The 13,649-nt window shown below is 39.5% G+C and overlaps 1 protein-coding gene across 1 annotated transcript in view; it reads right to left on the minus strand.

Moving 5' to 3' along the window:
- Positions 1–68: 68 nt before the first annotated feature.
- Positions 69–13,649, minus strand: part of KCNQ5 (potassium voltage-gated channel subfamily Q member 5) — a 180,462-nt gene continuing 166,881 nt past the window's right edge. Inside the window, exons 10-12 of the mRNA XM_077770354.1 lie at positions 7,526–7,657; positions 5,577–5,703; positions 69–4,450 (exon numbers count right to left, since the gene is read on the minus strand). Of these exons, the coding sequence (XP_077626480.1) occupies positions 3,488–4,450; positions 5,577–5,703; positions 7,526–7,657 (1,222 nt within the window). The 3' untranslated portion in view covers positions 69–3,487. The remainder of the gene's footprint in view (positions 4,451–5,576; positions 5,704–7,525; positions 7,658–13,649) is intronic.

Below are 13,649 nucleotides of genomic sequence, written 5' to 3' on the forward strand. Positions count from 1 at the left end.
TTTGGCTCACTGGGCCCAGTGAGTTCAGAATCAACCAGTTAGTCCCAGATAAAAACAGTCACAGTAACTGTTTATAGACATATTTTTAATGTTTTACTTTAAAACAAATGATCCCAGTAAAAGAGAGCAAAGGAAATTACATTTCAATGATAGCTTGAGATGGGTATGATATTCCTGATTTATTTGTCTTCAGGAACAGATAACTGTATTGTCATACTTGACTTTTAGAACTGCTCACTTAAAATGCACATAATTATATTAAATTTCTCTTACAAAAACACAACCATGTCATTTAAGGCAAAAAATATCAGCTTCTGGGGAGATACGCTAATGTTTATGACATTTTCTCAGTCTGGTTGGATGAAGTGATCCGTTAATTTAGTTGGTCAGATTTCATCCTTTCCTGTAGTTTTGCTTTGCCAATGGGCATGAGAATTAGTCACTTTGTGCCTGATTTCCTCCTCTCTATTAGACTTGTTTCACCTGCAAATTATGAACTTTCAGAATCACTGAGTCAATGGGAGGTGAGAAAGGCACCTTTGAACAGGAGATAAAGACTTAAAAACTCAATAAAGTGTCTTACTTAAAACAAAACTTGCAACTTACAGATATTAATTTAGTTGAACAAAATGCAAACATTTAGACCAGACACAGCAATATTCTTAGTCAACCTCATAGAAGGGATGTTTGCTAGTACGTGTTAGCTTGATCAACCCTACGTGTTGAAGAAGGCAGACAAACTTCTGAGCATGCGGCTGCTCAGTGCTCAGCTAAATTGTGCTTCAAGACACCATTTGGCATGGACCAAAGGGACTTCGCTACGTGTGAATGGGAGACCCCTCTCAACTCTGTCGAGAGTAACACAACAGACAAAACCCTACGGTTTGCATACAACACAACTATCTTTTAACATCCAAGAGTTTTTGTGCTAGAGTAACACAGACACAAAATGGTCATGGCTTCGATGTATAAAAGTTTTTCACATCATGGTTTATCACATTTTGCTACGATTAAGACCTCAGTGATACAGTTAGGGTTCGTTTCTGAATCTTCAGTCTTCAGCAATGCTGGATGAACTGTAGTGTGTTTGAGGCCTACAGAGGCCTAAGGAGGGGTCCCCAATACATTCAGAATTCCTGCTGCCAGTGGGGTTCGACCCAGGACAGGGTATGTCCCGGAATCAGTGCTACCTGAAAGCTGCTGCCTCCCTCCTCTTCCTCCACTGATATTTGGAGAGAGCCTGCAGAGTGCATGGCAGGTGTCTGGCTTTAGGCCAGTGGAATGGTGTGTGTGTGTGTGTGTGTGTGTGTGTGTGTGTGTGTGTGTGTATGTGTACAACCTCCGTGGGAGAGTGTATCACAACTTCAGGCTGAGTAGAGACATAGTTGGTGAAAAACTGCATTTAATAATTTACTAAAATTCTGTGCTTCAAAAATGAAAATAATTGCCTTAAAAGCTTGATAAAATCTTTTTAAACTATGGAGTGTAAAATCTAGACCCTAACTTCTGTGTGTCTCCAGCAGGCCAAGAAGATTCAGAATGACACACCCCAGGGGAGTACGCTAGAATCCAGGTGCGTTGAGAAGAGGAAGCTTTTAAAATTTCAGTGCTTATCAAAAGGGACAAGGTTTGAAAAGGTTGAGAAGCCTATTTGAGGAAGAGTGGAGAAGTCGTTTACTCGGGGATGGAGACTGGGTAAGGCCTGGCGAAGTTCAGGAGCAGAAGAGTGGCAGGAACTGATAAGTTATTGGAGAGGAAAAGTAGGAGAGTCAGGGATAGAGGAAGCCAGTTGGAAAGGGCTGGTGGGTTTCAGGGCCTCCTCCTGCCTTTGGGCAGCCGGTTGCTATCCCTGCCTTGTCCTCCTGGCTGCTGAAGGTTTTTTGGAGGAGTACTATCTGCCAAGGAAAAAACTCTTCCTTTCATAAGTCCTTCTGTGGCTGGAGTTGAACTGAACTGAAGTGCTCTCTGGCTTCTCCTTGCTTTTTTGAGTGCCATTACCTTGGCTGAAGTTCTGAGACGGCTAGAGAGGTTTCCAACAAGCAGTCAGCGCGGCTTGCTTTCTGGTCAATGCATCTTTCACTTTGTTTCCCTTGGGTCCTAGCTGCTGCGGCTATATGATGAAGTGTTTTGATTTGCAGACCCAGCCAGGGGTACCCGGCTTCTAACTGTAAATGTGTATACCAGGAAATGGAACCAGTAATTATAGATTTGGGGCAACATTCTTGGGGGAGAATAGAAAATGTTCACTACAGTATAAAAAGTAAAGGAAGTTTAGTTGCAGCCTTCCTTATGCAAAATGTACTACATAATAGCAAAAAACATTCAGGGCATATTAAAAAATAAATACCTTGCAAAATTCTCTGTTTATATATAAGACGAAGGGATGTTTAGGTAGTTGAATTCCCTAGTAATATTTATTTTCTAAAAAGATCAAGTTCTTCTATTTTGGTTTGTTTTTTCTCCCTCTCTTTGTCCTCTGAGGGCGAGGCTATTTTCATTAACTTCACCTACTTCCTGGTGTTGTGTCTGGATTCTTTTCAAGCCTTTCCCATTTCAGTCGCACTCAAATGTCTAATTCCCCAGGATCCTGCCTGTCAATTTAGCGGGAGTGGTTTCTGACACTACTGGTGCCAGGGGTGCCAGGGGTGGTGGCACCATTGCAGAGAGATCAGCCCAGCCGCTCTGGTCCTTCTACTCATCCGTATTGTATTCGCTTGTGTAGAAGTCGACCACCTATAAAGTTGATTTAGCCATCAGGGAATACGTTCCCATGAACTCACATGTATCAAATAGTCTCTTTGCCCCACTGGCCCTGAATTTCATAATTTGCACACTTTCTAACTGAAGAACATTCTTGTCCTAAAGAACAACATGAAAATGATGTGCAAAATTGCTTGCCACAGCGTTAAATCACCAAAAGCGCACAGACTGACATTCAAATTACATCAATAATAAAATGACGGAATAGGAATGCGTTGGCAAATGTATCTTGAAATAAGCAGCCGTTTCTATTATTCCCAAGTTCTGTTTTACTTGATACCTTGTTAGCAGCGGTTGATGGTAGCCATTGTGTCTACATATACATCATGGCCTAATTTTGAAAATGTATTTTGTATTTAATCACAAAGCAGAAACGCCTGAAATTTGAAGTTGTTTACTCCTGTAATTTCAAAACACAGAGTCAAATCTTCTAAATGACCTAATCTTGACATTTTCACACACCCCAAAGTGTTAGCAGTGTTTGGTTTCTCAGGATTTTTAACTCAAGGTACATTACTAAATGAGTGGGTTAATGTTGATGTACCTTGGAATTTCAGCCATCCCTAACATGCATTTTCATGCAATTAAAAGATAACGGGCTTATAAACTTTCTTTCATGTTCTTCCTGATTCTTGCAATTTCAACTTTTTAGAAGGGCTTTCAAAATAGTTCATGCAATGATATGTCTGGCTAAAGGAACTGCTATGCTAGAAGGAAAACGAAGAACTTATTTCAGTTTGACATGAGGCAAGCTGAGGGCTTCTGTACTTTCTCCTGCCTTACAAATGCTCTGAGATGATCGTGACCTTCCAGTCCTTAGAGAGTCTGACGCAAAAGCAGTTTCCCTGGCAGGCTGCGGCACGGCGTCAAACGTGTCTGTCTCAGTCTCTTCGGGACCCACCTCTTCATCAGTTATAAACAATTTGGATTCCCTCCATTTGGGGTAAAAATCTTGGCTGCCTCTGGAACCACTTGATTCACTTCCAGAAAGCTGTATATTCAGTTCCTCTGTCGACCTGATCAGGTTTTGCACTGAGAGGGATTTGCCCAAGTCCTTGGGCACCACGGGGTGGACAGATAACAGAGTTTCTCCTCCCATATCAAAGCTTTTCCTTAGAGAACGGTCCTTGGTCATATTTGACTGTGCAACCTGAACATTTTCCTTGGAGGCAACAAGGCAGGTGGTGACATCAGAAATGCTTTCCTGTAAGCCTGCGGGGTTGGGGTGCAGGGTTTCTGGCCTGGGTAGTTGCTTGATGGCTGGGAGAGGAGGAGGGATCTGTAAAGTTGCTGGGGCTGCTGGCTTGGGTGCCACATTTATTTGGTTTGCAATGTTGTTGGTGGCTGCCACTGCAGAGCCATCGCTTTGACTCATTGGCACCTGTGTTGCTTGACTGTGCATAGTAGGGCTAAGCGCATAGAAAGTCTGAGCGCTGAACTCATTTGGCGTCAGAATGAACTGCAGGCCTCGAGAGATGTTGGCACTAGCTGATCTGGATAAGCAGCCGCTATTCTGTGCGGAACTGGACAGGTCTTTGCTATCCACGGGGCTTTGATAGTCAGATGTCTGTTCACATTCAAAAGGTGGGATCTGGAATGAGGCCAATGTGAGGGCTGAGGCAGAGCCCTTCCGGAGGACCTGTTGATATATATCTAGTAGGCAGTCCAGCTTGGACTCGATGGACTGCACCTAAAAATGGGGAAAATGGTTACATATGAGTATAATCTGTCATAAGAAATGGGCTTCCTTTCTAGAATTAAAAAGTTCAGTTTGTTTCCATACAGTTAAATTTTGAGTATAACATACTCAATAGCAGTGGCGGGGGTGGGGGGGGGCAAGGAATGATTTAGGAGGAGAGGTATGCTTTGGTTTCTATATAATCTCTACCAAGGCCCACCCCCTTAACTCTTTAAAATAGCCACTGATGTTCTCAAAAAACATATAAGCACTATATGAAAGAAACTTCAAGACTCCCAGCCCAATCAAGTTGCCTTTGTTAAGCCTCCTCCAAGAAATCATACTGCGACTCTACTGTGGTCTGGTCAGGAACTTCTATAATGAAAACAAGACCTTAAATATCAATGCAGGTGGTTCCGACTTTAAAAATAAAGGTATAAAATGCTTCAGAATTAATACTTGAAATATTTTTGATTAGAATGGGGGAGCAGTTTGATTTTTGGACAATTGTCTTTTTTTTTTTAAGTTTTTAATTTTAATTCCAGTATAGTTAAGATATAGTGTTATATTAGTTTTAAGTGGACAATGTAGTGATTCAGCAATTCTATACATTAGTCAGTGCTCATCATAAGTGTACTCTTCAATCCCCATCATCTATTTCACCCATTTCCCCCCTCTCCCTGCCCCCCCATCTGGAAGCAACCATCAGTTTGTTCTCTATAGTTAAGAGTCTGTTTCTTAATTTGGACAATTATCTTTGTATGAGAAGTACAGCTTCAGGGTTAGCAACTTTCGATGTACTATGATAGTTCTAATGAGGTTTTGTTCTGTTTTTTAAAGAGTGAAAAAGATAATCACCAAAACACAGATGAAAAATAGATCTTTGTTATTTTACTGTTGAAAATCTATAGTTGCCTCCAGTTCAAGTATTAATTGATGAGATGAATTTTTTTTATTCCTTATGTGGAAATCCAGGTGTTTTAGAGAACACTGTCTATGCACAAAAAATGTAATTTCATTCACTCTTTCTTGATTTTATGCCTTTAAAATATACTAATCACTAAAATACATCTGATTGCCTACATTTGTGATTAAAAATATTCTGACTAAAAAGTTAACCTCTGTAGTTGAATTGTACCTGTTTTTCAACCTTTACCACCCGGCCGAGCATACTGAGGTCATCAGTGGTCTCATGTTCCGCTGTTATTTTCTCTCGGCTCTTTTTATCCGACGTGATTTGCCCTTTTCCAAGAATTTGGTCAACACTATCAGGGAAAGAGGAGATCTGATTATAGATGTTGAAGGTGGTGATTGCTCTAGGCGAGAATGAAGTGTTTTGAAAAGAAAAATTAAAGACAATTATCTTTAATTTATGTAAGATGAAATAAAAATGATCTTGTTCCAGTTATGTGCTTATTTTCTTAACATGAGAATTACACATGAGATTAATTTTCTCATTATTCCAGTCGGTGATCAAGTCACTTATGGGCTATATTCTGGAGGCAAAATTGTCCTAAACTACAAGGTAATTTGTCTGTTTCCATCTCTGACCAGGCATTTCCTGAATTTAACTGCTTAAAAACATCACAAAATCAAAATTATGATTATTTCATGTGAATAGAACAGATTATTCAGTACATCTGATATGTGGGAGATAGGCAGATAAGAAAGTCATCATCTCCATCTTTTGGAATTCTAGTTGGAGAATATACACTGCATGAGCTGGAAATGTAAAGCTTAGTTCTACAAATTCTGTGGCAGTTCAACTTTATAAAAATGCTTGGAGCCACAGATAGTGCTATTAAAGGACTTGGAAGATCATGGCCACACAGGCAGAGATTATAACATGACCAGAGAATGAGATAAAATAATTTCCAAAGAGACTTGATCAACTGAAATGGAGATTACTTTCTTCTTTTGTGTGTGTGTTAGAATTGAATTATCAGGAGTACTGACTCAACGTTGCCGTTTGCTTTGTCTGCCTAGGAATACAGACAGTGCCTACCTTCTGCCATGACACCTAATCTATTATATCACAAGCTCTGCAAGGACTAAGTCATTATTTTATTAATCTCTGAATGTCCATAGTGCCTGGCACACATTTAGGACTCAATAATTATCTGCTGGATGAGTGAATGAATGAATGAACACATTATGATTTCTATAATTGATCAACAGGTGTTTTACTAAGGGTGTATTATATGCCTCCCACTGGGCTAAATGTGCTGTGGGATATAAACAAATGTTTAAGACTCTCTCCTTGCGTTTTAAGAACTCTTCAAACACAAACACCAGTAATTTGTGCCTGAGAGTGAAGCAAGACTCTTAAAAAACTGAGTTGACTGAACATTCTGGCTTCAAGATAACACAATCAAATGTGGTTGGAGGAACATATTGAACTCATTTCTTTTAATCACTCAATAAGATGCTCACTGGAGAGAGAGTGAGTATCTAGCACTGTACAGGATACTAAGGAAGAGAAAGGCCCAGTCTTAGTCATGAACAAGAGGAATAAACTTGCATCCAGAAAACAACATGAGAATCAACCCCTTGTTTTTTAGTCCCAATTCTCTGGCACAGTATACGAAGATTATGAATGTTTCTATGCACTGTAGTAGTTCTAAATGCTGTAGGAGGCCAGAGAAGGGAAAGGTTGTTTTTGTGGGCCAGATAATGAAGGAGAAAGACTACGTATTCTTGAAGGATGGTTAGGATTTAGAGAATAACAAAACACCAATAGTGGCAATTATTCGAAGGGCATCAGCAACAACCATTAACAATTACTGAGCATTTAGTTCATGTGTATTGATTCCTTCAGTCCTCATGACAACTGTGCAAAGCAAGCACTAACATGAGCCCCATTTTTACAGATGAGGAAACTGAGATACTGTACACTGTGTAGTTGGAGGCCTTTAATGCCTGATTTACACCCTTCAATAAAAATCTATGTTAAAAGAAAAAGTGCCAGTACCCATGAAAAATGAATTAGAAAATATGAGATTCAAGAGTTTTCTCTACAAAGAAAAGTTCCTCTCAGATAGTTTTTACGCCTATTCCTTCACAAAAAATCACATTTCTATTGCTTACCGTGTTTGGAGACTTTTAATTCTACACAACATGTCAAGATGACCAGCAGAATATTGTTCAATGACATCTTTTACATCATATGGGCGTAATGTTTCCTTAAACTTCCGTTTTGCAACATGAAATTTCATAATCCTGTAAGAGCAACATATTCCACATTAATCTCCATAATTTCCTGAAAGAAATTACCCAGATAGCTTGCTAGTAAACATGAGAAACTCTAGGGGGAAAAAAAGTCATGCATCAAATTATTTTAGGCTCCTCCAGAAATGCAACATAAAAGCCCAAGATTATAGTAGGCAATTTAAGAATATCTCATGGGATGCACACATTGAGAGTAGAAAAACACACAAAAAGAGACTTAATACTAAGTGTTATACCTTTTTCGTGTTCACTGAAACCCTGAATTAAAATCAAAGTTAAAATGCAATTCTGCCTTTCCTATGTGACCCTCAGAAGTCAAAGAAATAACATCCAGTGACTACATCCCTTAAAAAAAATAAAAGTTGCTAAAATGGTCTTTTATGTACCTATATGCAATTTCAGATGCAGATGTGTCTGCAAAACTCTCTTATTCTTTCCAGAGAAATGTACCTTTGTATAGAAATTTTTGAAAATTCTGTCTCATAAATTACTTTTGCAGAATGCTGCTCCATTAGGTAGCCAAGATCCTTTTGTTTCAGACATAACACTTATCCACTGAGCTTGGAGACCTAAGATTTTAGAACCAGAGATCTCTTTTATTACAATGCTTCCCCCAACCTGGACCTTATGTTTTAAAACAATGTTTCATCAATAAATCCCATGACGCCATAATAGCTAAGTTGCCTAAGATAACCAGTTGCTGCAATAACTTGATATTATTCCCAAAGAAAGCAAAGAAGCATAACATTTTAATGAGTCTGTGCAGCCTTATTGCAGGTAAATGTTAAGACTGCCAGTGTTTTTTCAACCATTAAATGGCTCGTAGATTCCTGTTATCACATTCATGGATCCCAGGCTGGGAATCAGTCAATTAGGCTCTACAACCCAAAATTTGTTGTCCCTAGGTGGAAAGTGGGAAGACTGGGAATAAATGTAGGATTTAAACAGAAAATACTCATTACCTATCCTGATAGCTGCTTGCAAGGAATCCAAATTGTTTTACAGGTTAAAAAGCCCCAAACTCTTTCTTGTAACTGTATTATTAACTTCAAATGAATTGTGTCCTAATTATTCTGGAATCATTACCCATAATATTCTTTCTCCTTCTCTCTACCACATTTTCTTCACCAAGCTCTTTTTTATAGGGTAAGTTTTTTGGTCTGTTTTTTGTTTGCAAAAGTAGTTAAGCAAAGTTATTCAGAGGAAAGTAAAGGAAATCTGTTTGCTTTTTTAAAAATGTTTTATTTATTTCTAGGAGAGAGAGTGAAAGAGAGACAGCGCGAGCAGGGGAGGGTCAGAGAGAGAGGGAGTCACAGACTCCAAAACAGGCTCCAGGTTCTGAGCTGGCTGTCAGCACAGAGCCTGACGCGGGGCTCGAACCCACGAACCGTGAGATCATGACCTAAGCGAAAGTCGGACGCTCAAACAACTAAGCCACCCAGGCACCCCAAAGGAAATCTGTTTTTAATTTAACCTCTTAGTATTTAGCTTTAGTTCCAATTTTTACCCCAAATTTTCGGCCTATATTAAAAAATGGAGAAAAGTAGTGAAATAGATACTCTGTGAAATGTTTGGCTGTAATTATTTTTTAAATATCTGTTTCCTGACACTGAATTGTCAGCTACATGAAAGCAGGGCTGGGCCTCTTTAACACAACAGTCAGTGCTCAGTAAGTGTTAGCTATTGTTACTACCAGTACTTCTACTAGGACTGTTACTCCTACCATTCTTCTTCTTCTTTTAAATTTTAAAATATTTATTTATTATTGAGAGACAGAAAGAGACAGAGCATGAGTATGGGAAGGGCAGAGAAAGGGGGAGACACAGAATCCGAAGCAGGCTTCAGACTCTGAGCTGTCAGCACAGAGCCTGATAAAGGGCTCGAACTCACAAACAGTGAGATAATGACCTGAGCTGAAGTCAGATGCTTAACCGACTAAACCATCCAGGCGCCCCACCTACCATTCTTCTTCAACACTGTGTACTCAAAGCTTTGCACAGTTCCTGATACACAGTAGAAAGAAACATTTGTTGAGTAAGAGTAGGGAGGAAAGAAAGAAAAAGGAAAGATCTGTGAATCTGGCTAATATTAAGGATAAAAATTAAGGGTAAAACTGAAAGAAAAGCTAAGCCAAATCCCAGGCACTACTTACTGTCAGAGTAGCTCATGGAGACTGGGTGGGTGGGAAGAAGGGAAAAATCATCCTTACACAACCCTAGGTGGTTTGTAGGTGTTGTTGTTGTTTGTGTTTTCAATAACATTACCACTTGTTATGTGAAGTACTTTAGATGTCTTATCTTCAACAGCACTTAAGATAGTGTTATTTCCCCTGCTGTCTGGGTGGCTCACTTGGTTAAGCTTCTGACTCTTGATTTTGGCTCAGGTCATGATCTCACAGGTTCATAGGTTCCAGCCCTGCATCAGGCTCTGTGCTGATGGCATTGAGCCTGCTTGGGATTCTCTCTCTCTCTCTCTCTCTCTCTCTCTCTCCTCCTCCCCTGCCCACTCGCTCTCTGTATGTCTCTCAGAAATAAATAAATAACCATTAAAAAAAGAAAAAGAAAAGATATTCTTATTTCTCTTTTGTATTTAGGGAAACTGAGATTCAAAGACTTGGCCCCACACAAGCAACCCGTATGAGACCCCCCAGATCTGTCTGTTCTCACCCTCATATCACCTCTTGCTTCCCCATGGCATACATTCTGGAGATGTTGAAAAGGTTGGCTGGAATCTTTGGCAATTTTTCTTGGCTATGGTGGCAGAAACCACACTACATGCAGAGGGACAAGGTTTGGCATGAGTTAGTGTGCTCCCACCGGCTGTAGCTCAGACATTTGTGGCCTGTGGTGTGGCTGCCCAGCAGTGGACCCACATACCTCCAAGCTGAATGACCTTTTTTGTCTTAATGGGGGCTTGTCCTTGTTTCTTGTAGGGAGTTGTATGAATTCTCTATGGTAATTTGTCTCAGAATTGAATGTTGCTTTTCTTTTTACCTTTCACAAATACTTTAACAGAAGAACAATTTGAAAGCCTTCAATAGACAGTATTATACTCTAGCCCTTCCTCAGTCATATTTTAAGCAGACTATAGATCATTTTATTTACCTAATTTACCATTTATAAGATAGCCAAATTAGAAGAAAATCCATTTTATAATTTTGATCAATATTTATAATTTTGATTTGTACTATTTGCCCAGCGCCGTAGTATAAATACTCCTACCGTACTTCATTTCAAGCTGTCAATGTGACATCATTGGAGCAAGAAACTGCGAAGAGATGTACAATATTATATCATGAGACAGTGTTTACACTATAGAGACACAATAGATGTGTTTAACTCAAGAGCATACGCAGTAATATGCAGTAAAATGATTAGGAGGTAGTGAGTGTTGAAAATGTATTACCTTTGTTTTTAATATATTTTATTTTATTGTGAGTTTATACAATTTACTTTTTAATAATGGCTGTATTTAATAATCAGCAAAATTCCTAAAAATGTATCAATCAGTTCCTGAGTCAGTACAGGCTGGCTCCAGCCCATCCCGCATATACTCTTTGTTTTGAAATAATTGAAATAATATTATTAATCCAATTTTTAATTCCTACATATGAAAGTAATGAAGTCTGTAAGTCAAGCATTGGAGGGAAAGCAATTCCCCCAAAGAATGATATAATGTGTGGGAATCAATGGTAAGCCTATTAAGAACTTTAATATTGACTCAGCTTTGCATAATTGTCATGTGGCCCTACTGAAATGCTATACAGGGCAATCAGTCTCCCGTCTAGGACTACTGAGCATTTACGAGGGCATCACTGAGTGTGAAAAAAACCATTTTACCTATTAAGGATTAGGTTTTCTAATATAGAAACAAATAGATTTTCTTTTAAAGATTTTATTTATTTATTTATTTATTTATTTAATTTTTATTTTAGAGAGAGACCACATGCACAAGGGAGAGAGGCAGAGGGGGAGAGAGAGGGAATCCGAAGCAGGCTCCACACTCAGCATGGAGCCTGACATGGGGCTCCACGTGGGGCTCCATCTGACGATCCTGGGACCATGACCTTTGCCAAAATCTAGAGTCAGATGTTCAGCCAATTGACTCACACAGGCACCCCTATTTTATTTTTTTAAAGGTAATACCCAACGTGAGGCTCAAACCCACAACCTTGAGATCAAGAGTCACACGCTACACTGATTAAGCCAGCCAGGCGCCCCTGGACAAACCAATAGATTTTCTTAACTGTCTTTGTTGTAGGTTGAAAATGAAAACATTGAAGAGGTCTAAGGTGAGATATGAAAATTCTAAATCAGGCAATATGTTTTATAAATGTGGAGGGAATTTTTATTTTTGAAACCAGTAATTTATATGAAGGATGTACCAGGTATGTAAGGACAGACCAAGTATGTACTAATAGCTCCCAAAGCTGTCCTTTCCTTTTAATTTGCAATACTGTCGCCTTGAAAGAGTAAATCTTTCAAAGTGAAAGTAAGACCGCCTTGCCTCCTTCCTAAGATCTTTTATTGGTTTTCATGGTCTGTCAAGTAAACATCAAATTCTTTAGTGCATCATAATAAGGCTGTTTATGGACTGGACTCTCTCGACCTCTCTCACTCCATCCCCTTCCACTCTGTTTTTGGAACTTGAGGTTCCAGCAACAAAAAAAATATTTGCAGGTCCACAAAAACACCACTCAATCAATTATAGGCTTCAATTGTTCGCATTCTATTTCCTCTTCTTGAAATCCTATGATATCTTTAAAAAATTTAAAAAAATTATTTATTTTTGAGAGAGTGTGAGTAAGACAGGGGCAGAGAGAGAGGGAGACAGAAGATCTGAAGCGGGCTCCATGCTGACAACAGTGGGCCTGATACGGGGCTTGAACTCATGAATCATGAGATCATGACCTGAGCTGAAGTCAGATGCTCATCTAACTGAGCCACCCAGGCACCCCATATGATATCTTTAAGACTCAGCTCTAAAGTCAATTCTTTTATGGAAATTTCTGTGATTCTCCCAAAGTAGTTAGTCACTTGCATATCAACCTCTATTTTAGTACTTAGCACACTGCACTGTAATTAGTTGCTTATATATTTGCCTCCTTCACCAGACTGTATAAGGTCCTTGAATGAAGGGTATGTCCTTTCCCCTTGATAATCCAACATTTGGTGTAGAGTTTAATGAGCATGAGACGTTTGTTTGTCTAGAAGCTCTACCAAGGAGACTGGGTGGGCAACCCGAGAGAGAAGAAGGTAATGGATGGGGACCTCCTACCTTCTCTCTCCAGATGCTCATCTCTTCTCATTCCTTTTCAAGCACCTGCACTCCAGTCCTCCTGAGTTTTTGTCACCAAAGTGCTCATTTCTCAGGATTCTGTCTTTGTGCTCTACCTAAAATGCTAACTGTTCTGGACTCAGCCCAAGCATTGACTTCTCTAGGAAGCCTTCCCTGATCACCTCTATGGGGATAGACGGTCTTGTTTTGTACCCTCAAATGCACTGTCCTGTAGCTAACTCCGAGGCATTGTATCCCACCCACTGGACTTTATCAATGTCAGGCCTATGGTTTTTACCCTAGCGTCTTGCGCAATCCCTGGCAAGGATCAGAGGTTCAATAAATGCTTGCTGAAGCAATGAATGGGGATCCGCTACTCTCTAGTAGCTCAAAGATGTTTATGTTGTTTGGTGGCAAGGCAGGCTCTTGTAGAGGTCTTCTTGAAAGAACGCCTTAGAATAGATTGGAGTTCTTCAGACACATTTCAGGAACACAAATCCAGAATGACTCAAAGTGTAGACAAGGGGCAGACATTTTTTTTTGTAAAGGGCCAGATAGTAAATATTTTATGCTTTATGGGCTGTATGGTTTCTATTGAAACCATTCAAGTCTGCATTGTGGCATGAGAGCAACCACAGACAGTATAGAAACAAGTTAGTGTAGATGTGTTCTAATAAAACTTTATTTATGAAAAACAAACATTGGG

The sequence above is a fragment of the Crocuta crocuta genome, unplaced genomic scaffold, assembly GCF_008692635.1.
Source record: "Crocuta crocuta isolate KB4526 unplaced genomic scaffold, BGI_CrCroc_1.0 scaffold270, whole genome shotgun sequence".
Lineage (NCBI taxonomy): Eukaryota > Metazoa > Chordata > Mammalia > Carnivora > Hyaenidae > Crocuta > Crocuta crocuta.